Raw genomic sequence first — 26,732 nt, 5'->3', positions numbered from 1 at the left:
CTGTTCGCTTAACTAAGTAGCGCATACTGTTGTAGTGTGCCCGACTGTTCAGCGGACATCTAGGCAGCCTCCTTCGCCATTCTTGTAATTGTCACCTGTAATCCGCACAGATGTGTCTGCATCCCCTGTAGTGGACGAGAAAGAAAGGATTTATTGGAAAACCCCCAAGTTCTAGACCCAGGAGCGTACTTTCTCGTATGAGCATTCGGTACATGTGTAAGTCCATGGAAGAGTTACATGATCACAAGTACTGAGGATCTCCCCCCTAATCTTAGATAGGTCGTCTGAGCTCGTTCAATCTACTCCACGTAACAACGAGCAAAGCTAGTGTAGCAGTGTACAAACAAAAGTTTGAGAGGGCACGAGCAAAGAAAAAGTGGAAGAGGGCTTTCTGATGTGAAAGTGTAGAAGCATGCATGATAACTGAAAAGCCACGCCTATTCTATGATGGGTCTTTTTGTTTGGCTTTTTAATAAAATAAAAAAATCTATTTTTTATTAAAAAATTTAGATTGCGTATGGGGGGAATTCAAACCCTTGATGTTAAAGTGTAGATGCATGCATGATAACCAAAAAGCCAATTCAACTCCAAATTTTAGTACTTAGGCATACATAATATTGATATTTTTAAAAAGGAGTGGTTTCTATAAGGTAGCAACATTAAACAATCCAATTGAGGTGCACCTTAAAAATTTATCATAACACGTAATTTGCTGTAAAAAATTCTTAGTATTATCTTAAAATCTACTTTCATACCTAATTAGAAAATTTTAAATTCCAAAAATGGTTAAAATCAAATAGATATATGAATATATGAAAATCTTGAAAATGGACGGTCTAAATAATGTGTTGCAAGATGTACTATTTTCAGGACTCAATTTTTTTTTTTTCATATTCATACATCTTGATGTCGAGATGATCAATTAGAGGGTTTTTTCAACATTAAAACAACATTTACGATAGATTTTTGAGGTGCATATGTGCTTCTACATTTTAAGGTTGCAACCTTATATAAACTTCTCCCTTTAAAAACTATGGTTTTTGAAATTTGGTTTTTAAAAAATTTTAGTTTTTGAAAATTTGAAAATTAAAAAAATTGGGTTTTTCAAAAACAAAAAATGGGCAGTTTCGTCTTTTTTTTTATTTAAAAAAAGTGTTATGAAATTGAAAAAACGGATATCTGAGTAATGACAGAAAATTTCAGGTATTTTCATAATAACGAAAAGTATAAGGAATATTTATGTAATTTCCCCAATATATTTCTCTAAATAAAAACTTGCTTTACTTATATCATAAATGTCTGAGAGGAACATGGAACATTCTAAGAAGAAAAAAAATATCATTTTAAGGGTAGAAGTTTTTTTTTTTTTTTTACAAAATCACTAAAGGGTGATCTTAACTAATTTTAAGGGTAAGTTTTTTTTTTTGCTTTTTATTTCATTTGGGTAACTCCTCAAAAAACTTTTTTTTTGTAATTATAATTGTTGAGAAATAGGCCCAAAACGAAAGATGAAAATTCCTCAATTTTTTCCTGTTACAAATGATGAGCACAATCTTCTCAAAAAATTTAAAAATTTCCAAATTTTCAAATTGCCATTATTCAATATTATGCTCCAACTAAATGAATAGAATACCCTGGCTTATTCGCATTACAAAATAAGGAGGGCCACCTTCATGATTAGTAATGAGAAATAATTAGGAGTATTTGGCAATGGGGTTGGGGGGTTGATGTCTCAACATAACATCCCACCCTCCACTCCCACTCTTAACATATTTAAAAACACATAAAAGGGTATTTTTATTATTCCTTTAGGGCTTTTCAGAGAGTTATATAGCATGAAACCATTTGTTTTTTGTTCAAGGTCTCACAAAATTTGAAAAATTTTATTTTAAATTTTGTTCCCAAACAATGATACATCATTAACTATCGGTTTCAAATCTAATTGTCAATGATAATTGTGATATCCGAACTGAATAATCTCATGTTATTCCTACTTCTAACCCTGAACAAAAACAATTTTAAAAAAATTCTAATATGAAACAAAACTTCTCAAATTTGAATTAGGATTTTGCGAGGGGCATCAACCCTTGGAGCCAATGTAGTCCACTTTCATTTGTTGGTATCATCCACATCCACGTTATCACGGACGAAGAAAGCAGTGCATATCGCGAAAAGATTAAATCAGTTTGTCCTAAGCGTCCTTAATGAAGAATCCTAATCTCTCACTAAAACGTTGTAGGGCCACGTGGGACAGATACATCATGCGGTTGATGAGCCTCACATTCTTGCCTGTAAATACTCTCTCAAAAACCAGTCCCTAAACTTGCTAATCCCAAACCACCCAAAAAAGAGAATCACTCATCTGAACGAACATGAATGCATTTCAAATTTCTATCCGTTTCCCTTCCTTCACTAGCCGTTGCGAAATCAGATTCTTGTCCCCCATAAATACTATCCCTTGTTCACAAAGGAAGCTTGGTTCTGCTCCCCATGTTCAGATTCTTAAGAGAAGAGAGCTTGTCTGGAGAGAGAGATTGTGGTTGATGAATAAGAATTTGAAGAGAGAGAGGGTTGTTTTGGTGCAAGGGTTTGGGTTCAATGGTGGAAATGGAAATGATGAGAGTAATAACACTGCTAGGGTTGTGGGGAACCTGGTTCTGGCAATTGGGTTGGCTTATCTTTCACTTACAGGGCAGCTTGGGTGGCTCTTGGATGCCATAGTTTCCATTTGGGTGAGAATTCTTCCTTTCTGGTTGGTTTTGGTATCATAAATTCATAATGATATCTTTTCTGTTCGTTCCTTAAAGTTTAGCTGTTTTTCAGACATTGTACAGGAATTCACTTATTGGGTTTTTCTTGTACCTTAAAGTTTAGCTGTTTTCAGACATTGTACAGGAATTCCCTTATTGGGTTTTTCTTGTATGGATTGATTTTCTCTTTGTAAGTTCTTGGAAGATTATGAATGCTTATTTCTCTATTGCGCCTTTCATTTGCTTATTATGAACATAAATTAGTGAAGTATGATCCTTCTTTCCTTAACAGCTTGGTTTTCTATCTAAGAAGTGCCTAGTTCTGAGTGTCTCTTATCTCTCTACTTGTTTGAATGTTTGCAAATGCTTTTGAGAAAACCCTGTGATAAACCTCTGACCATTTAGGTAACCTTCCAAACCAAATCTGAAGCATTGCTAGCAAATAAAAGTGCATATAGTGGGTACATAGATGGAGAGAAGCAAAACAAGCAAACAATAGTCTATCATTACTTTTTCCTTCTATCATTTCTTTTCCTCTTCAAAACCTCTAATGGTGTGCCAGGGATTCTATATTATGATGAGTTGATATGAGGTACTGTAGTTTGCAACTTGAAAACAGAACTTTTAAGAACTATGGCACTGTCACTTTTTAATTTCTTGTTCATCTCCATTTGGATAACTATTGTTTTACCTGCCAATGGTTTGATCTAGGGAATGCCTCCTGAGGCGAATGGCTACCTTGAATGAATTGAACGAGCAAGAATCTTTTCGTTTTTTTTAATAATGGCCACCAAATGTTTTATGAGTGGAGAAATTTTTTTGGTAAGTGGAACAGAACCTTTGGCTAGTTCCTTTCACTGCTTTCAAAGCACGAAGCTAACTATATCTTCTTCAATGAAAATGATTCCACTCACATATACTAGACATGCATGTGGAATGGTAACGAAAATACTCCATTACAATGCCTAGTTCTCCCAGGAATGAGCCAAATATCTGTAACCATGCAGGGGGTCTTTTGTCTTATTTATTTTAACAAAGACATTAGGTGGATATGTCGAGTCTTTGAAACAATAGGATTGCCTAGGTTCCCATGGATGATCATTTTTTGGCATCAAGGTGATTTAACCTTTGTCCACAGTGTGAATCAAATGCAGGGATACATTTGATAGATAAACAACATTTCTGAATGTCTCTTCATAGACAAATTCATATTTTCAGCTATATCCTTTGGCCACTTGTTCTAATTTCTTTGGTCCAGTGACATTTCAATTTATGATGCATTTCTATTTTCACATTTGTCAAAATGTCTTTTCTATGCACCAGCGTTGGTAAATCCCATTTGTTTTATTCCTTTAAGTACTTCCACTTTATCTATCGACCTCCACCTTTCATCATTTATCCTTCAATGCTTAGATTCATCTTTCTGTTGTGATTATGTATGAGCTTCTCTTTAGCAATAAAAAGAGAAAGGATAAGATTTTCTCTTTATTATTAAGTTAATGCTTGGACCCAGATTAAGCAAGAACTCTCTGACAATGTGATTATGAAATATGAAGAAGCTTCTGAAATGTGACATGGGCTAGGGATTCACACGTTATTTTTTATTTTCTTGAACATGAAATGGTACCTATTATGTTGTATTCGTGGTTAGTTGTTGATGTTTGTCGCAAAGTGCTTGAGGCTGGATTTATTGATTTTCGTTTTGACATTTATTTATTCGATTATTGGTCACAATTCCAAAAGTGGATGATCTTCCCAGGGCTTGCTATTATTAAATCCGTTACTTGTATGGTTATTTGTCTATCATTTGTTGTATTACTGTAATTGTATTTTGTTTCTTCTATTCAACTTTGCAATGGGGAATGTGACTGAATCTCATGTGTTATCCTGGTCTTTTTTTCCATTGATGTATTTGGTCTTCTTATTTCAAGATTTTATTATAAAAGTATGTGAATTTGGCCTTCTATTTAGCAGGCTCTACCATTAATCAAGATAATCAGTAATGCAAGAAGCTTCATTTAATTTTATAACTGTTATGACAATGTATCAGTTGGTATGTTAGGAATAAGTCATGAGAATGTTGGATGTATGCTTTCAGTTATGAGAACTTTCTAGCAGCAGGTGTTTATGGTCTAATTTCGATAGTATTTGATTTTATATTATATTTGAAAGAAGTTCATTTTGCTCTTACTGTAGATATTTTGGACTTCTTTTTTCTATGAGTTAGAATTTTCGATCTCTATGATTTAGTTGACCAATTGGGGTTTGTTATGCATGTACAGATATTTGCTGTGCTTCTTCCTGTTGTAGGCCTTGGGGCTTTCTTATGGTTTGTGGGACGAGATATCGTTCAAGGAACTGTAAGCACCATTACTGTCGATTTGTTTGTAGAAGTAACTTCTTGGTTTAGCCATGCATACAAAGTTTTTACGATCCTATGAGACCCTCCCACACCCATGCGTGTAGGACCCCAAAGGATCACCATAAAATTTGGCATAGATCTCTAGAAAAGTTATCACATGGGTGTGGGACTTGACTTTTTTAGAGATCTATGTCAAATTTAATGGTGATCCTTTGGGGTCCTACACACATGGGTGTGGGAGGGTCTCATAGGATCATTACTCATATATATATAAAATATTTCATATATGCTTGGTTATTTTTATTTCTTATTGGCCTTTTGGAACAATTTTCTTTTTGTTCACACTCTTTCTACTTTCTTACTTGGATTTGGTTTGAGATAAGGTGTCAAGCAATTCTGGCCTGAGGTGTGAGGTATTGTCGTGTTCCCCTTTCTACCGGAGTTAAATAGTTTGAGATAGATGAAATCTTGGGAAAACGTAAGAGACAATGCATGTGAAATATATAAGTTCAGATTTCATTGCACAAAGTACTTTGAGTTGATGTATAAACAATGCACTTTTTTTTTCTTGGAATAGATGTTTAAAAAATAAACTTCATACACTTGTTTGCCACCAATCTCAGACAACAATAAAATATCATATAAACATCCGTGAATTTTTGGAATTACTAAATCAAACTTGAACATCTTCATCACAAAAGGTGATATTATAAGAAATTCAAATTTGTTAATTTGCTGCTCTAATAGTTTCAATGCAAACAATGTTATTTTTACGAAGGCATAAGAAGCTGTAAGATATGCATATAAACTCTCAGATGACTCAAAAATGTTGATGATTACTCATCCAACTTGTGTGGTATGACAAAAATGTAGATGATTACTCAACTTGTGTGGTATGTTCCATTCATAACAGTCATCATTGTTAATATCACCCAAATCAAATTTTCTCATCCTTTCTTCTAATTATCTTTGATGCTCCTAACCTCTTTCTCATTCCAACTTTGGCGGATATTTCTATTCTCTTTCTAAGCATAGAAGATGTAAAAAAAAATCTGTCAATATTTACATTCAATTTGTATAAGCTCATGACAATGGACATTCGATTTATACTTTAGTAAAGCTACTTCTAATAAGTAACAAAATTCTTCACTACTCCATTTATTGTCCACCACCATGGCAAGGGAACTTAATATTCAGTTTAGACAGTGGCGGTTCATTGTGTAGAAGATTTTGTAGAGGCGCCTGTCCTCCCATAAGATGAGTATTATTCTTAAGTTGTTGTCATCGTAGGTGTTTTTGCAGGTATGTGTAGGGAAGGTTTTGTGGTTTAGCCTCCGATTAAATCCTTGTTCAACTACTGACAAGCATTGTGCTTGATGTGACACCCCTTTCTTCAGGAGAGTAATTAGCGGCAACTGTATCATTCGATATATATATATATATATATATATATATATACCTCATAAGTTATAACCAGTGGTTTAAAAAGCAGATCGGTGACCTAGATCAGGCATCTCAAAAACCCATCCGGATCGGCGAATCGGCGATCCAGATTGGGAATCGGCTGAATCAGTCAGATTAAACCTTAAAACAAATTCGAAAAAATTATTAAAATTCATTATAAATGTTGTTTTTTAGGAATTCAATAAGAAATGAGGGTACTCCATTAAGAATTTTTCATTTCTTTGCATGAATATGCGAATATTGATATGTTCTTTCCCTGCATGAACTACTATTTACCATTTAATTTACATCACACAAAAGGATAAACATAGAATTATCATGGATTAAGTATATGGACTACAATAAAGCATATAATTCATAACATACGATCTAAAAATAAATGACAGACGGCGTCGTTCTTCATCTTGGTCACGCTGGTGCCATTGATTGAATTCGCGTGACAATCAATTCATTGACTCGTTCTAAAAACGAATCATCCAAATTAGTGGGCACCTGACTATACCCAAATCCCTGAGTGTTAGTGTTTTGTTGTGGTCCTAATCCAAAGTCCCCGAAGCTTGTCCATCCTTCATGCTCACCTACACTATCGAGCTCATCCCTACCTTCTAGTTGTTGGGACTCGATATGTGAATAATTTAGCTGGGATTGGGTGGCCTCAGAATCATCATCTCTCTCATTTTCCCTTAGACCCCCTTCCTACTCTCCCTCGTTAGGTGCAATATAACCGACATCTCCGACGAATTGTGGATATGTTGGCGGGCTGTTTCCTCTTTCATGCTGCTTATTACCTTTTTCAAGATCTTCCTTACTGATAGCCTCAAGGAACGCTCTCTTGTGCAACATTGGCTCCTCTTCTTCTACTACCCATTGTTCTGCTGTGTCTGTGACAAATATTATGTCCTAGTCTATCGGCCCATAGTCTTCAAGCTTCCTTCTTATTTGTCGCTCTCGGAGGTTTAAGTTGTAATGAACATAGACTAGTTTATGAAGTTTCTCCGAAGCGAGTCGATTCCTCCTAGTAGTGTGCAACCATTAGAACGTACTTCAGTTTCGCTCACAGCCAGTAACAGAACATGTTTGCGAGAGCACCTTGATTGCTATCCTCTTAGGTGAGGTGCATCACTACCATATATCTCCCACCATTCAGCTGGATTAAAATGCAAAAAGGGCAAGAACAATTCATAAGATTAAATATATGAATGAACAAAATATTGGTTAGGGGATAACTTGGATCCATCTTAGTTCGAGAATTCTTAGCAAGTCTAGTTCCGAAGGATCCTATAACATCCCTATACATAGCAAGCTAAAACAAAATATTTCGTTTTAGTGCATTATTCCTCACAAATATAACAACTCAATCAAGTTCCTACCCAAATATTAAATAATACCTCTTGTATTGCTGCTACTTGGTTTCGATGACTTCTCTCCAACCTGGCAATAATGTATCTGACCCCTTCCATAATCTTGTGGGGATGTTCAGGTGTCAAATAGAAAATTTTTGGGTTGAAGTAGTAACCTAGAAAATATATAGATAGAGAAATGTCATTTAAAATTTCATAAAAAAATAATTTAGAATGAAACATTCTAATGATATAAATATATATTTACCTGCATAATTAATTGGACGTCCAAATTTGGTGGTCCACCTTCTTTCTATAATCATGATCACTTTACTAGCAAAACTACACTTCTCCCCAATAGCTGATATGACCCTCTCGATGCCTTCATAAAGGATGCCATGGTAGCTTTTTTTTCAGCATCCACCATTCTTAACACCGTGACCAAAGGGCCAGTAGCTTCTACGATACCGGAACATCGGGACCAAAAACTCTTATTTGAGACTATGCCGTCCACTTTTAGCCCGGTACTGGACTTCGAGAGGCGGTCATTTAACCACTCTTCACTGGTAAACAATCTCGTTATTGCACCTTCAGATTCTCGAATGGAGTTCACAGCTAAGTAATTTGTCGCAAAGCGGGTTATGGCAGAGCTGATTATCTCTTTTTTCTTAGACTGTTCTCTGAACAAAAATAAAATTTTAGAATGGTTATATATAAATCTTGACATCAACCTCGCTTCCTGAAGTGTCTCATTCACAATTTTGATCTCACCGATCTCCTCTAACATAAGATCAATGCTGTGTGCAGCACACGGGGCCCATACTAGATAGATGCTTCCTCTTATTCATCAACTTGCTGCCCGTAGAAACACATGCACGCGTATTGTCGTACGTTGAAGTTTGCATCCTTCTTCGTCCCTGATATGTCTTTGCTAGACAAAAAAGCTGTACCTTTTGGAGAATAGGCCAAGAAGTTTAAAAACTCATTTTTGCTAATTTTATTCAACCAACCATCACTCATGAGAGTAATGCCTGTTCTTGGCCAACTCTGTTTATATTCTTCAATCCGCTTTCTAACTCTTCCACCTCTTCATCCAATATTGGCCCACTGAGCTTATATGCCGTCAGGGGTTTGACCCCGGGCCCGACTGTCTGGATTGCGTTGACCATAGGTGGAAAATATGGGCTATTGCCTGCATTAATGGGGATTCCTTTCGTAGAACCACTTACCAACATAACTGCCCAACATGTTTCCCGTACCTTTCACCATGCCTTTGAGGGTCATCTGTTTTGACTTAGGCTTTGAGAGAAATGGGTCTATACGACCATGACCTGCATTACTGACACTTCTAGATAAGCTAGAAACAATTTCTTCAACGTCTGATTCCTCTTGACATATATTGCTACCACCCCTTCCATACATATTTGAGCTGGGCCCGCTCTCGAGCTGGGTCCGTTATGCATGTCTGAGCTGTCATAACCACCAGGCATTCTAAACCCCCGTTCCCTCTGGTATGTTTCCTGTAAATTCATTCTTGTGGCCATCTTCAAGTCATTATTATATTGCTCTTCTGGATCATTCTCGCTTGATGGCGTATATAAACTAGCTATCTCCTCATCCATCATCTGTTTTTCAATTTTTTTACCTTAGGTAGCCTTGAGAATGCCGCCATCTGCTTTCTTACATTATTAGGGACACTATTGCACGCAAAAACATATCCCTTAACCTTTGCCAAGTGTTGCTTGAACCTATGTACCCCACTACTTATCACTCTTTGGTAGTAATTACAAATAATTGTCTTTTTTGTTGAGATCAAGTCTGACCCCATGTTGCCATGCAGGGTCTTTCGCAGATCTTGTCATGGTTCAACTGTATTAATATGTAAAAGGCTAAAAATTAACCTGACAGTTCAACATGAAAAATAATCACCATGTGTAGTGATAATATGTAGGGGTACTTTATATTTGTTGTTAATGCAAAATATTTTTGTTGACGAAAATATTTTAGTTCCTACTGGGAAAAATAATTTATTTATGCAACATTATAGATAAAAATAGCCTATATCAGCCATTACATATAGAACAAAAAATTTACATTGATGTAGTATCAATAAAAAATATATTTACAATGGTATAGTAATTCACAATGCCAATACATATGGACTTGTCACAAATCTTCATTTCGACAAACATGAATTAATTCCTACTGAGAAAAACAAAGTATTTATGCAACACTATAGATAAAAAAAAAGTCTATATGAGTCACACTTAGAATCAAGAAAGGAATTACAATAATATAGTTATCTATAATGCCTCTACACGTATATTTGACACAAAAAACATTTACAATGATATAGCCATTCACAATGCCACAATAAAATTTACAATGATATAGTGGGCACAATCCCAATTCAATTGAAATGATCACAATTAGTCGTGCATCTCAATTACAACTATGCAAGATAATAGAATAAAAAATGCAAGCTCCAAACATGGCTACAACTCAATTGTGAAGAACATACATTTTTTTCATTAAAAATTTAATAATAAAATTTTAAAATGCAAGCTAATATAATTATCATACATTCCACGATTTTGTTTCAATGATATTCATTTTAATTCCTCATGATAATACAGTTTAACAACATGTATTTTTGCATTAAAAAATTAAAAATACATTTTTAATGCAAAACTGCATTAAAAATATAATACAGTTTAACATCATGTATTTGTTAATGTATTTTTTTGCATTAACAACAAATTTAAAAATACAGTTTTGGATTAAAAATATAACATGTATTTTTTTGCATAAATAATCTATTAACATGTAATTTTTTAAAATAAAAATTTAACAATAAAAATTAAAAATATTGTTTAATTCCTCGTGATAATAAAAAATTGGTCACAATTTTTCGAAAAATCACAATTTTTCAAAAAAATTGATCATGAATTAAAAACAAAACACAGTTCTTCATAGACCCACCTAACATCAGTCATTCCAACTCAAAAATCCGCCTCAAATCGAATAAATTACATCAAATTGAATACATGTTTTGATAAACAACACTATAAGGAATCAAAGCCCTATAATATTAACACATTATTATCAAAATATTAAATAAAATCTATCGAATTGAGGAAAAAAAAACGCGGTTCTTCACAGACATCAGTTGTTCAATCTCAAAAATCAAGCTCAAATTGAATAAATCAGATCAAATTGAATACATGTGATGATAATCAACACTATAACGAATCAAAACCCTATAAATTTAATGCATTATTTGCAAAATATTGCGTAAAATTTATAGAATGGCGGAAAAAAAAAAAAAAACCGCAGTCCTTCACTGACATCAGTCTTTTTTTCTCAAAAATCAAGCTCAAATTGAAATAAAATCAAATTGAATACATGTGATGATAAAAAACACTATAAAGAATCAAAACCCTATAAATTTAACACATTATTTGCAAAATATTGAGTGAAATTGATAGAATAGCGAAAAAAAAAAAAAAAACGCAGTCCATTTTTTCTTTATAGACATCAGTCTTTTTTTCCCAAAAATCAAACTCAAATTGAATAAATAAAATGAAATTGAATGCATGTGATGATAAACAACACTATAACGAATCAAAAGCCTATAATTTTAACATATTATTTGTAAAATATTTAGTGAATTTGATAGAATGGTGGAAAAAAAAAAAAAAACACAGTTCTTATCTGTTTTTCGTGCATTTGTGGCTTCAAATTCATATTTGATATGTATTCGTCCAAAATACTCACAAATTATGAACAGAAACTTCTGAACAACACTTTTACGATCAATAACCCTCATATTTTACAAAAAATGATGCCCTCTTTTGCTTGAAATCAAAGAAATGGCGGAATCCTAAAACGTTTTTAGGGTTCTTCATAGATCCAAATGTTTTTGATCAAAATCGGTGATTTTTACTACTTTTTATTGACTGAAATGGTTGAAATAAAGTCTGCAAGATTCGATTATAAAGCTGAAAGAGATGAAAAATGATAAGGAAATGACAAAAAACCATGAAAATTGTGAAGAACACTGTGCAGCCCGTGTTCTTCTACGAGTCTCAACAGTGACTCAGCGATTCACTATTGGGAATCGCCCGGTTCTCTCTAGACACGGGCGATTCCCGGTATTGTAGTGGAATCGGCACGGGGTCTGCTGATTCTCGAGTCGAACCGGGCGAGTCCGGAACGACTCGCCTAGTTTTCAAACCTTGGTTATAATATATGCTTGAATTGCTTCTGGGATGGATATTGACGAGGCATGGTCTTTTGGAGCACCCTCTTTAATGATTCACAATTGCCCAAGTTTTGTTGAATTTCCATGCCCTCATTAAATAACTTTTGTTTAGTACCTGAGGCTCTAAACAACATATGTTTCTAGTGTCATATTATTTTTTAACAGATTACACTTTTTTGGTTGGTAGTATGGGATTCAAACCCTGTTTCATTTGTAAATGTTGTTTTTGTTTAATGAAGTCCAGGGAGTTGTCATCCAAATTGCATCTTGTCTAGTGCAGTATGCACATACTACACAGATCACATCAGCGTGGTTACTGCAACAGTGTGATGATATCTGCTATTTGAACTAGTCATATAAAAATTGCTTGTGGGTTATTTTTGAGTACTTTATTCTCATAAAGATTCTAGAAAAAGGTGAAAAACTTCCATGAGGTTTCAAGTTTTGGCATGACACCAAGTACAATTTTGTAATGGAACTTCCTAACAACAGGGTCTTGGAAATGCGGTCAGCTGATCTATGTGCTCGAATATGGATTGTACATGATGGCAGAAAATGAATAAATCTAGACTAGAGAAATTGCAATAAGCCAAAGCACATGTTTGTTGTCATTTGTCAGCTATATACTAATCAAGGTGACCGGTTGTCACTTGTCAGCTATATAATAAGTCAACGTGACGAGTGAGTTTCTTTTTTCTTTTATTTGCTGGGGAGGGGATTTATCAAACCACCCTCAAGAGACGACTATTTAATATTTCGTTGCTTTTTTTTTTGGGATTGTAGTATCCATTTATTGATTGTACAAGGAGGTCAGAATCACTTTTAGGCATTAGATGTGATATCCAATATACTAATGTGTGCCACAATATTCGAGATATTTTATTTTGGACTTTGTGCCTAAACAATGACACATTCTCAACCACCTGATTTCAAATCTAATGGTCAATGATAATTGTGATCTCCTTGTATCAAAAGTAAATGGTCTCATCCAGGGATTGAAAATTCGGAGGGTTGAATCGGACTCGCTCGGTTCGACTCGGGAATCGGCAGACCCCGTGTCTGTTCTATTACAATACCGGGAATCGCCCGTGTCTAGAGAGAACCGGACGATCCCAATAGTGAATCGTCGAGTCACTGTTGAGACTCGTCCAAGAACACGGGCTGCACAGTATTCTTCACGATTTTCATGGTTTTTTGTCATTTTCTTATCATTTTTCATCTTTTTCAGCTTTATAATCTAATCTTGCAGGCTTTATTTTAAATTTTTCAGCCATTTCAGTCAATAAAAGGAAGTAAAAATCATCGATTTTGATCAAAAAAACTTGGATCTCTGAAGAACCCTAAAAAAGTTTTAGGGTTCCGTCATTTCTTTGATTTCAAGCAAAAGAGGGCATCATTTTTGTAAAATCTGAGGGTTTTTATCGTAAAAGTGTTGTTCAAAAGTTTTAATTCATAATTTGTTAGTGTTTGGACAAATACATATCAAATTTGAATTTGAAGTCACGGGTGCATGAAAAACAGGTAAGGACTGTGTTTTTTTTTTTTTTTTCCAGCCATTCTATCAAATTCACTCAATACTTTGCAAATAATATGTTAAATTTATAGGCTTTTTATTCGTTATAGTGTTGTTTATCATCACATATATTCAATTTGATTTTATTTATTCAATTTGAGTTTGATTTTTGAGAAAAAAAAGGCTGATGTTTGTGAAGAAAAAACGGACTGCTTTTTTTTTTTTTTTTTTTTTTCTGCCATTCTATCAATTTCACTCAATACTTTGCAAATAATATGTTAAATTTATAGGCTTTTGATTCGTTATAGTGTTGTTTATCATCACATATATTCAATTTGATTTTATTTATTCAATTTGAGTTTGATTTTTGAGAAAAAAAAGGCTGATATCTGTGAAGAAAAAATGGGCTGCGTTTTTTTTTTTTTTTTTTCTGCCATTCTATCTATTTCACTCAATATTTTACAAATAATGTGTTAAGTTTATAGGGTTTTGATTCGTTAGAGTGTTTTTTATCATCACATGTATTCAATTTGATTTTATTTATTCAATTTGAACTTTATTTTTGAGAAAAAAAGACTGATGTCTGTGAAGAAAAAATGGACTGCGGTTTTTTTTTTTTTCCTCCATTCTATCAATTTTACTCAATATTTTACAAATAATGTGTTAAATTTATAGGGTTTTGATTCGTTATAGTGTTCTTTATCATCACATGTATTCAATTTGATCTGATTTATTCAATTTGAGGTTGATTTTTTAGATTGAATGATTGATGTCTGTGAAGAACTCGGTTTTTTTTTTTTTCCTCAATTCAATAGATTTTATTTAATATTTTGATAATAATGTGTTAATATTATAGGGCTTTGATTCCTTATAGTGTTGTTTATCAAAACCTGTATTCAATTTGATGTAATTTATTCGATTTGAGGCGGATTTTTTAGTTGGAATGACTGATGTTAGGTGGGTCTGTGAAGAACTGCGTTGTGTTTTGTTTTTAATTCATGATCAATTTTTTTGAAAAATTGTGATTTTTCGAAAAATTGTGACCAGTTTTTTATTATCACGAGGAATTAAACAATATTTTTAATTTTTATTGTTAAATTTTTATTTTAAAAAATTACTTGTTGATAGATTATTTATGCAAAAAAATACATGTTATTGTATTTTTAATGCAAAACCGTATTTCTTAATTTGTTGTTAATGCAAAAAATACATTAACAAATACATGATGTTAAACTGTATTTTATTTTTAATGCAGTTTTGCTTTAAAAATGTATTTTTAATTTTTTAAATTTTTAATGCAAAAAGTACATGTTGTTAAACTGTATTATCATGAGGAATTAAAGTGATTATCATTGTAAAAAAATCGTGGCATGTATGATAATTATATTATCTTGGATTTTTCAATTTTATTATTAAATCTTTAATGCAAAAAATGTATGTTATTGATGATTGAGTTGTAGCCATGTTCGGAGCTTGCATTTTTTATTATATTATCTTTGCATATTTGTGATTGAGATGTACGACTATATGTGATCATTTCAATTGAGTTGGGATTGTGCCCACTATATCATTGTAAATTTTTTTTGTGGCATTGTGAATGACTATATCATTGTAAATGTTTTTTGTGTCAAATATATGTGTAGTGGCATTATGGATGACTATATTATTGTAATTTTTTTCTTGATTCTAAGTGTGACTTATGCAGACATTTTTTTATCTATAGTGTTGCATAAATATTTTGTTTTTCTCAGTAGGAACTAATTCATGTTTGTCGAAATGAAGATTTGTGACAAGTCCATATGTATTGGCATTGTGAATTACTATACCATTGTCAATATATTTTTTTATTGAGATACTATATCAATGTAAATTTTTTGTTCTATATGTAGTGGCTGATATAGGTTTTATCTATAATGTTGCATAAATAAATTATTTTTTATCAGTTGGAACTAAAATATTTTTGTCAATAGAAATATTTTGCATTAGTAACAAATATAACTTCATGAACTACCCCTACATATTATCACTACACATGGTGATTATTTTTCATGTTGACCTGTCAGGTTAATTTTTAACCTTTTACATATTAAAACAGTTGAACCATGACAAGATCTGCAGAAGACCCTGCATGGCAACATGGGGTCAGACTTGATCCCAACAAAAAAGACAAAATTATTTGTAATTACTGCCAAAGAGTGATAAGTAGTGGGGTACATAGGTTCAAGCAACACTTGACCGGGGTTAAGGGAGATGTTTCTTCGTGCAATAGTGTCTCTAATAATGTAAGAACGCAGATGGCGGCATTTCTCAAGGCTACCAAAGGTAAAAAAATTGAAAAGCAGAGGATGGATGAGGAGATAGTTTATATACGCCATCAAGCGGGAATGATCTAGAAGAGCAATATAATAATGACTTGGAGATGGTCACGAGAATGAGTTTATAGGAAACATGCCAGAGGGAACGCGGGTTTAGATTATGACAGCTCAGATATGCATGGCGGACCCAGCTCGAGTATGTATGACGGGCCCAACTCAAATATGTACGGAGGCGGTGGTAGCAATATGTGTCAAGAGGAATCAGACGTTGAAGAAATTGTTTCTAGCTTATCTAGGAGTGTCTGTAATGCAGGTCATGGTTGTATAGACCCATTTCTCTCAAAGCCTAAGTCAGAGCAAATGATCCTCAAAGGTATGGTAAAAGGTACGAGAAACATGTTGGGCAGATATGTTGGTAAATGGTTCTACAATAAAGGGATCCCCATTGATGCAGCCAATAGCTCATATTTTCCACTTATGGTCAACGCAATCCAGCGAGCAGGGCCCGTGATAAAACCCCCAACGGCATATGAGCTAAGTGGGCCAAGAACAAGCATTACTCTCATGAGTGATGGTTGAATAAAGTTAGCAAAAATGAGTTTTTAAACTTCTTGGCCTATTCCTCAAAAAGTACAGTTTTTTTTTCTAGCAAAGACATATCAGGGACGAAAAAAGACGCAAACTTCTACGTACAACTATATGGTCAGATAATGGAGGAGGTGGGAGATAAGCATGTAGTTCAGTTTATTACGGACAATGCGCGTGCATGTGTTTCTGTGGGCAGTAAGTTGATGGATAAGAGGAAGCATCTAGTATGGACCCCGTATGCTGCACATAGCATTGATCTTATGTTAGAGGAGATCGGTGAGACTAAAATTGTGAAGGAGACGCTACAGGAAGCGAGGTTTGTGTCAAGATTTTTATATAATCATTCTAAAATTTTATTTTTGTTCAGAGAACAGTCTAAGCAAAAAGAGATAATCAGGCCTGTCATAACCTGCTTTGCGACATATTACTTAGCTGTGGACTCCATTCGGGAATCTAAAGGTGCAATAACGAGATTGTTTACCAGTGAAGAGTGGTTAAATGACTGCCTCTCGAAGTCCAGTACCGGGCTAAAAGTGGACGGCATAGTCTCAAATTGGAGGTTCTGGTCTCGATGTTCCAGTATCGTAGAGGCCACTGCCCTTTTAGTCACGATGTTAAAAATGGTGGATACTAACAATAAAGCTACCATGGGCAACCTTTATGAAAGGTATCGAGAGGGCCAAATCCGCTATTGGGGAGAAGTTTAGTTTTGCTAGTAAAGTGACCAAGATTATAGAAAGGTGGAACTCCAAATTTGGACGTTCAATTCATTATGTAGGTAAATATATATTTATATCATTAGAATGTTTCATTCTAAATTATTATTTTATGAGATTTTAAATGACATTTCTCTATCTATCTATATATTTTCTAGGTTACTACTTCTACCCAAAATTTTTCTATTTGACGCAAGATTATGGAAGGGGTCTGATACATTATTGGCAGGTTGGAGAGAAGCTGTCGAAATCAATTAGCGGCAATACAAGAGGTATTATTTAATATTCGGGTAAGAACTTGATTGAGTTGTTATATTTGTAAGGAATAAATCACTAAAACAAAATATTTTGTTTAGCTTGCTATGTATAAGGATGCTATAGGATCGTTCGAAACTAGACTTGCCAGGAATTGTCGAACTAAGATGGATCCAGGTTATCCCCTAACTAATATTTTGTTCATTCATATATTTAATCTTATGAATTGTTCTTGCCCTTATAATGCTTTTTGCATTTTAATCTAGCTGAATGGTGGTAGTGATTCACGTCACCTAAAGGGGATAGCAATCAAGGTGCTCTCGCAGACATGTTCTTCTACTGACTGTGAGTGAAACTGGAGTACGTTTCAATGGTTGCACACTACTAGGAGGAATCAACTTGCTTTGGAGATGCTTCATAAACTAGTCTACGTTCATTACAACTTAAACCTCCGAGAGTGACAAATAAGAAGGAAGCTTGAAGACTATGGGCCGATAGAGTTAGACATAATATTTGTCACAGACACAGCAGAACAATAGGTAGTAGAAGAAGAGGAGCCAGTGTTACACAAGAGAGCGTTTCTTGAGGCTATCGGTGAGAAAGATCTTGAAGAAGGTGATGAGCAGCATGAAAGAGGAAGCAGCCCGCCAACATATCCACAGTTCGTCGGAGATGTCGGTGATATTGCACCTAATGAGGGGGAGTGGGAAGGGGGGGTCTAAGGGAAAATGAGAAAGATGATGATTCTGAGGCCACCCAATCCCAGCCAAATTATTCACATATCGAGTCCCAACAATAAGAGGGTAGCGATGAGCACGATAGTGTAGGTGAGCATGAAGGATGAACAAGCTTCGGGGATTTTGGATCAGGACCACAATAAAACACTAACACTCAGAGATTTGGGCATAGTCAGGTGCCCACTAATTTGGATGATTGATTCTTAGAACGAGTCATTTAATTGTCACGCGAATTCAATCAATGGCACCTGCGTGACCAAGATGAAGAATGATGTCGTCTATCATTTTATTTTTAGATTGTATGTTACGAATTGTATGCTTTATTGTAGTCCATGTATGATATACTTAATCCATGATAATTCTATGTTTATCCTTGTGTGATGTAAATTAAATGGTAAATAGTAGTTAGTTCATGCAGGGAAAAACATATAAATATTTGCATATTCATGCAAAGAAATGAAAATTCTTAATGGAGTACCCTCACTTTTTATTGAATTCCTAGAAAACAACATTTATAATGAATTTTAATAATTTTTTCGAATTTTTTTTAAGGTTTAATCCGACCAATTCAGCCGATTCCCGATCGGAATCGCCGATTCGCTGATCCAGATGGGTTTTTGAGATGCCCGATCCGAGTGATCGATTCGCTTTTTAAACCACTGGTCTCATCATATATTTCTTTTCTTTTTCTATTTGTAGAAGCCCTCATTTCGCAATGCCATTATGGGTTAGAAATTGTTAGAGGGGAAGTTTCCATTTCCCCCCTCCATCAAAGTGAAAAGTGGAAACTTCCCTCCATCAAAGTGAAATTACTTTTCTTGGATAACCTCCTATGTGAGATTTGGTATTTGCATATACCATTGTCTCACTCTAAACACCTTATGAGATATTGGTTCTTTTGAGAACTAATATCTCATTAAGTAATTACCATGATATTGGTATTTCAGAGCACCTATATCTTACAAAGTCACCTTATGAGATGTAACTTTGATTGTCAATATCTTACGGGTCTCAATATTTGAATTGGTGTTTTCGAGCAACTCATCTCACCAAATTGGTGTTGTCAGATACCAAAATCTCACTAAATCGCCTGTGATATCGATATCAGTGTTCAAAAAATCGAACTGCCCGTTTAACTGGACATGGGGTCGGAAGTGATTAGATCGGATCAGGCTAACTGGGTCAGTTTTGTCCGATAGATTTTTTTTTTTAAAATGGGTCAACCCCTGCCTCCCCCCCAAAAAAAAAAAAAAAAAAAAAAAAAAAAATTTAAAACAACTTCTTATATAAATTAATATATGAAGACTCTGAAGATATGCCGTTAGAATTTAACATTAATTCAATGAAAGGAGTTATAAAATCCAATTAATAATGGTCAGTAGAGTGGCGAGGGGGGGTCAAGGTATTGATGTATCTCGCTATCAGGTTTACTAGGCGAAGAATCTGAGAAGCCCTGGTGGAATCGGTAGTACCGTAGTTGTGCTTCCTCACCAGTCAAGAATATTTCCCATGGTACCCCCTTTGGCTAAAGTCTCTCAGACTCATCCAGGCTTCGTGGTCTCCCCCACCCTGTTCCTTGTTATGACCCTCAAAGTCTCTCAGACTTTGGTTGAAGTCTCCTAGACTTGTCCAGCCTTCATGATCTCGCCCACCCTGTTCCTTGTTTGCCCACAGAGTTTGGGAGACTTTGGTCGAAGTCTCCTAGACTCGTCCAGTCTTTGTGGTCTCACCCACCCTCAGCAGCTTTGACATTGTCGTCTTCGGAAACAACCTGGTTACGGTGCCGACTGCAGCTTCATCTCTCCCTTGCCAAAAGTAGTTGCTACGCCTCGATGTTTGGACTTCCTCTCGAATCGCTCTGTTCCTTGTTATGGCTCCTTAGAGTCTAGGAGACTTTGGCCAAAGACTCATCCAGCCTTCGTGGTCTCGCCCACCCTGTTCTTTGTTATGACCCTCAACAGCTTCGACATTGTCATCATTGGAAACAACCTGGTTATGGTTACGGCTTCGTCTCTCCCTTGATGTCTAGACTTCCTGGTTATGGTTACGACCTCGATGTCTAGACTTCCTCTCGAACCAATCTTAGTGTGCCCCATCTGTCTCCTCGTCATCTTGCTCCTCATCTTCGTTCTCTATGTACTCATAGTCGTGTCCATATCCTCCGCCATATTTCCTTCATTAGGTGCTAAGGCGTCGGCATTATCATCCACATCGACTATTGCTTCTTTAAGGAAATCTTGGTCTAATACTGGGGTCCTTGGCGATACCCGCTCATTGGCGAGGTCCTTTCGGAAGATGTAATTAAGGTTGATCGACGTGTAGTCTATGGGAGTCTTCTTTATTTGTCTTTCTGCTAATTTCAAGTTGTAGTGGACATACACCAGGTTGTACAACATCTGAGTCTTTAACCTGTTTCACTTAGGGGCATGTATCCACTGTAATGTACACTAGCTGCTCTTACACCTCAAGGAAGCATAGGTTTGACTCAATACTCTTACTGCAATCTTTTGTAATTGCTTTCTTCAAATTCTGTGTAGTGTCCACCATTATGTTGACATAGACAAACATAGAAATACTTAACAATAAAAAACTAAAGAATTTAGAAAAACCTACAAATAATAGTGTATTAAACTATTATAACTAACCTTGGTGCAATTTTGCATCTGTTTTTTTAGCATTGTTGTATGAAAATTCCCCACTTTTTTCCATGTACACATAATGGACTACAAAGAACAAGAGATGCATACGAGAAATTAGTACAACATAATTAATTTGAATTAAAACTTTTATTGCAAACACGTATTACTTAGGTTTACCCAGTGTCATACACTCCATATGAGTATCAAGATCAGGCTCAAGGAAGCATAGGTTTGACTCAATACTCTTACTGCAATCTTTTGTAATTGCTTTCTTCAAATTCTGTGTAGTGTCCACCATTGTGCTGACATAGACTAACATAGAAATACTTAACAATAAAAAGCTAAAGAATTTAGAAAAACCTACAAATAGTAGCGTATTAAACTATTATAACTAACCTTGGTGCAATTTTGCATCTGTTTTTTTACTATTATTGTATGAAAATTACCCTGTGTCATACACTTCATATGAGTATCAAGATCAGCCTCAAGGAAGTATAGGTTTGACTCAGTACTCTTACTGCAATCTTTTGTAATTGCTTTCTTCAAATTCTGTGTAGTGTCCACCATTGTGCTGACATAGACAAAAATATAGAAATACTTAACAAACACGTATTACTTAGGTTTACCCTGTGTCATACACTCCATATGAGTATCAAGATTAGGCTCAAGGAAGCATAGGTTTGACTCAGTACTCTTACTACAGTCCTTTGTAATTGCTTTCTTCAAATTCTGTGTAGTGTCCCACCATTGTGCTGACATAGACAAACATAGAAATAGTTAACAATGAAAAACTAAAGAATTTAGAAAAACCTACAAATAGTACTGTATTAAACTATTATAACTAACCTTGGTGCAATTTTGCATCTGTTTTTTTACTATTGTTGTATGAAAATTACCCTGTCATACGCTTCATATGAGTATCAAGATCAGCCTCAAGGAAGCATAGGTTTGACTCAGTACTCTTACTGCAATCTTTTGTAATTGCTTTCTTCAAATTCTGTGTAGTGTCCACCATTGTGTTGACATAGACAAAAATATAGAAATACTTAACAATAAAAAAACTAAAGAATTTAGCAAAACCTACAAATAGTAGTGTATTAAACTATTATAACTAACCTTGGTGCAATTTTGCATCTGTTTTTTTAGTATTGTTGTATGAAAATTCCCCACTTTTTTTCATGTACATAATGGACTACAAAGAACAAGAGATGCATACAAGCAATTAGTACAACATAAAAATGCAATTCATTAATTTGAATTTAAAACTTTTATTGCAAACACGTATTGCTTAGGGTTACCCTATGTCATACACTCCATATGAGTATCAAGATCAGGCCGGTAGATGCAGTTTCTCACCCCTTCATGATATCCGCATTATTTAAGGTGGTATTAGAGTATAAGTTTTGTGGGTTAAGAAAGAACCTTGCACATGGTTTATTACAGTGATATAAAAAGCGGATCGGTGACTCGGATCGGGTACCTCAAAAATCGATCCGGATCGGTGAATTGGCGATCTGGATCTGGAATCGGCTGAATCAATAGGATTAAAGCTTCAAAAAATCCGAAAAAATTATTAAAATTCATTATAAATGTTGTTTTTTAGGAACCAATAAGAAATGCGGGTACTACATTATTAACTTTAAGTTTTTTCACCAATTTGTGAATATTGAGATGCTCTTTCCCTGTATAAACTTAAGTATTAAATTTGCATCACATAAAAAAAAAATCATAGCATTATCATGGATAAAATATATAATTATACATGGATTATAATAAAGAATAGACTAAATTAATGAAAGAATGGCCATTAAAATCTTGTTTTGGCGAAAAACCCTAATCCGCTAAAAAAACCCAAATTATTACAACCTAACTAACTATAATCCAAAATTATTTCAACCTAACTAATTATAATATTATATACTGAAATTATAATTATTAGATTATATTTTATAATTATTTTATCAGATAAATAATAACAAATTAAAAATATTTTATAATATTATCTAATTTAAAATGTATTATTGGCAACTGTAAGAAAAATAGTACATTACATGATTTATAATGTAAAAATTAATAAATAAAATAAAACATTTGGTTATCAATGTAAAAATTAATAAAATGCGTACAAATTTTGAAAATAACATTTCAATTTTTCAAAAATATATTTTTTTAGGTTTCTATAATAAATTTAGTGAAAGAGATTGTTAGTAGAAAGATGGAGATTTCAAATAGAATAAACTTTTATTTTTTAAATTTTTATGGCTTTCATATTATTTACAAAAATAATTATACCACTATATACAACAAAAATTAACTGCTATACAAAAAATTAACTTTTTTATTTTTCATTTTTTTAGGCCTTTTATATTATTTACAAAAATATTTATACAATATACACAACAAAAACTACTATACAACACAAAAATGCCTACTATACAACACAAAACAAAAACTACTATACAACACAAAAATGCCTACTATACAATACAAAAATGCAAATGCAACGCCCAAGGGGGGATTCGACCTTGGGAGGTGAAGTGAAGAAGTAAGAGACATAACCACCACGCCACCTCCCCACATGTGGTTATAATTTGCTGATTAATAGAATATATTTACATTTCCTTTTCATTTAATGATGTTTGGGAATTATCCCAAATCGAAAGATGGGTAGTCAACTTTGGTATATAAATACCTATGTAATATGAATTAAAACATACGCGTGAAAACTTTGGGGCAACCTGACACGTGCGTGTGCGCACGTGTCAGTGCACACGTGCACACTTGTCAGTGCGTGTGGCACGTGTGGGAGTGTGTACGACTCGTGTCACACGTACACACGTGTGTGAGTGGTGTGTGTGGCACGTGTACACACGTGAGAAGGCTAGAACCGGGAGGGAACCGCGAGAACCGGGAGGGAACCGGGGGTTCTGCTCTGGAACCGGGCGGTTCCGGGTTTTGTACTGGAACCGACACGGCCTGTGCCGATTCCCGAGTCGAACTCCGGTTCGACTCGGCGTTTTTTAAATCATTGGTTTATTACATTATTAATTACGACAAATTTACTCAGAGTTGAGATAGAAACGTGAATCGCGATGATGAATCATAATTACTTACCGCATGAATATCATGATACTGTTGGTGTCTCCACCTACGATGGACGATCGCCAATATCTCATCACTCCATATGTTATTTTGAAATATGGCTTCCCTTGTGCGTCTCATTGCGTCGAAAAGAAAACCCATTGCTGGCTTATCATCAGAGTCAACTAACCCAGTGTTCTCAAAACTGGCTAGTTTGAATCGGAACCAGCCTGTTAGATCGGACCACCAGGGTTTCGACTCCGGTTAGGGCCAATTTAGGGGTACTAGTACTTAGACCCATTTCTCAAAAAACATCGGGTAAAAATCGGCCGGGTTGACCTCGAACCAGTGGTTTTTACGCAAAATCGGCGGTTTATGCTAACAGAACTGGTTAACTGCTAAGACGGGCATTTTGTAAATAACGGGCGTTATTTGATAAAAGGATCGTTACATTTAACAGGAACCTGTCAATCACCTTTTACAACTTTCTTTGTATTCGATTTTCTACCATTTCTTGTTTTTTTGGTGCTTTATTGTTGTAAAACACCATAAAATCATTGATTCTTGAATGAAAAATCGAAGAACAATGAGATTTTGGCTGATTGAAGTGGCGGATTTTCAAAGCTTTGAAATTTCCTCAATTTTCTCAATACTAGCTTCAATACCGCATGGATCTTCATGAAAATTGAGCACTTTGAATCATTATTGAAGCATTAATCTTTTTAATTTTTCCAAAAAGATGAAGATTGGAAGTTGATTTCGTCTTGACATGCTGCTGCTTGAAGAACTGTGTTCGATCCAAAAAAATTGAATTCTGAACGATCTATTAATCGTTTTTTAACGAACTGAGATGTGTATTTTGATCATCAAGGCTTCATCTATCAAATACAATAGGTATGTTGATTTATTATTGAGTAAATTTTTTTATATGGATTTTTTTTTGTTGCGTTTTAGTCATGAAAATATCATGAACTGAAATTTTCACCATTTTTTATAATACATTTTTAATACTGAATGGATTTTCTTGAAATTTGGGGCATTTGAATCGTAATCAAAGTATCGATCATATCCACATGTCAATTTGTTCGTAAAGGCAAGATTGGGGGTTGATTTTGACTTAGAAAATTTCGGTGTTCTTGATGGTTTGGCTTGATTTTAGGGTTTCTTAAAATTTTTATGTTTTTCAATAAAATTACGTCTTTTTTTATAAAAATATGTTTTTTGTGGTGAATATGAGAAAACAAAATATATATTTCTTTCTTTTTAATGTTATATATATTTTCAAAAAAATAATAAAATAAATGTATGATATTGTGCATGATAATGTTGCTCGATCTTTAGCACAATTTTTTTGCTCGGTCTTTTTAGTTATATTTGTTAAGTGCATGATGATTTGTATTTGTAATAATGGAGGAAACTAATGCATCTTTTATCATACGAATTGAATTTCTTTTTATTTTGGGTTAATTCTTTTTATTTCTTTTATCATACGAATTGAATTTCTTTGTATTTGTAATAATTGATGATTTTGGCTTGATTTTAGGTTTTCTTAATAAAATATTGTTTTTCAATATTACAAGGGATATGCAACAATGACATGATGATACGATGTTGGTTAACATGAGTAATCATGGCCCATATGAAACGATGATGATGATTAGTTGAATCTAATATGGCCCTTGTTCTTTCTGCCTACATGTATACACTGGTTCTTTCTTCTATTTGAATAGTATATAAGCATATATTGTTGCATCATCCATAGTTTACTTTTTCTGTTCTTATTGTCTTCTATGGCCCATAAAGAACTAGATATAAATTTGTTTTGCCAAATATTTTAATCTTAAAAATGGAATTTTGTTTGCAGTTAATTTATTTGTTTATTTATTTTGTGATTTTACTTGTATGCTTAATTGCCTTGAGTTGCATTATGCAAAGAGGGATAGATCAATTTGTAAGGCTTTATTTAGTTTTTGGGTTATCGAAAATGTAAAGAGCACCTTGCTTGGGTAAAATATTGAGGCGAATGTGTCCCAAATAAATATGTTATTTTACAATAAAATTAAAATTTAATGGTAAATAAATGTTTTAATGAACTTTTATGTTTCGAAAAATTTACAAGAAAATAATAAGATGAGGATGAGAGATGTGGTGTGGCAGTATGACATAAAAGTGAATGATAAGTAAGGGAAGAGTTCGATGTAATCTTTCTAACAAGGAAATGAATGGTGGTGTTTATCGCTTAGAAGAGCACCTTGCTTGGGTAAACGGTAATGTCATCGGTTGGAAAGATGTGCCTCCAGCAGTAAGACAACAAATGTTAAACTTAATTACTGATGGAAGAGGAAAAAAGGTGCAAAGAGAAAAGGGATGCGGAGGAGGTAGGGAGGGGGTACGAAAGTCTCATAGATGAGGATGAGGACGAAAAAGCAGAGTTTGAGGCACAAATGGAACGAGCTAGGATTGCCAGCCTCCAAGAGCTGAATTATAGTCAAATGGGAATTCAAGAGATGTATGGGGAGAAGGGATGGTGCATCCACTATTCATCAACATCAACAATCTGTACTACCGGGTAGGGGAGGATGCGGGCCTTCATTGGTTAGGTCCACTTCTAGTATATTGAGGCGTAGTTTCTGTAGTCACCTATCCTTTTATAGTCGCCCATCTACTACTGACCGACAAGAACCCATAGATATGCCACTAATAACCCG

General features: G+C 34.4%; 1 protein-coding gene and 1 long non-coding RNA gene across 4 annotated transcripts in view; both read left to right on the top strand.

Moving 5' to 3' along the window:
- The first annotated feature begins 2,062 nt into the window (after positions 1 to 2,062).
- Positions 2,063 to 26,732, top strand: part of LOC18431587 (uncharacterized) — a 63,531-nt gene continuing 38,861 nt past the window's right edge. Inside the window, exons 1-3 of one of the 3 annotated variants that reach the window (XM_020665611.2) lie at positions 2,122 to 2,732; positions 5,033 to 5,110; positions 5,496 to 10,925. In XM_020665611.2, the coding sequence (XP_020521270.1) occupies positions 2,373 to 2,732; positions 5,033 to 5,110; positions 5,496 to 5,558 (501 nt within the window). In that variant the 5' untranslated portion in view covers positions 2,122 to 2,372 and the 3' untranslated portion in view covers positions 5,559 to 10,925. Of the gene's footprint in view, positions 2,733 to 5,032; positions 5,111 to 5,495; positions 10,926 to 26,732 lie in introns of those variants that run through there. The other 2 variants (XM_088858470.1, XR_016049497.1) reach the window with 2 other exon arrangements.
- On the top strand, positions 15,656 to 22,669 carry LOC148783324 (uncharacterized). Its single transcript, XR_016049498.1, has 3 exons — positions 15,656 to 17,584; positions 17,669 to 17,744; positions 17,834 to 22,669. It is a non-coding gene; the product is annotated as an uncharacterized LOC148783324 (long non-coding RNA).

This window comes from Amborella trichopoda, chromosome 2, assembly GCF_054954075.1.
Source record: "Amborella trichopoda isolate Santa Cruz 75 chromosome 2, AtrichopodaSantaCruz75HAP2 v2.0, whole genome shotgun sequence".
Taxonomy (NCBI): Eukaryota; Viridiplantae; Streptophyta; class Magnoliopsida; order Amborellales; family Amborellaceae; genus Amborella; species Amborella trichopoda.
Note: the sequence above shows the minus strand (reverse complement) of the source record. Positions and strands in the feature narration are given on the sequence as shown.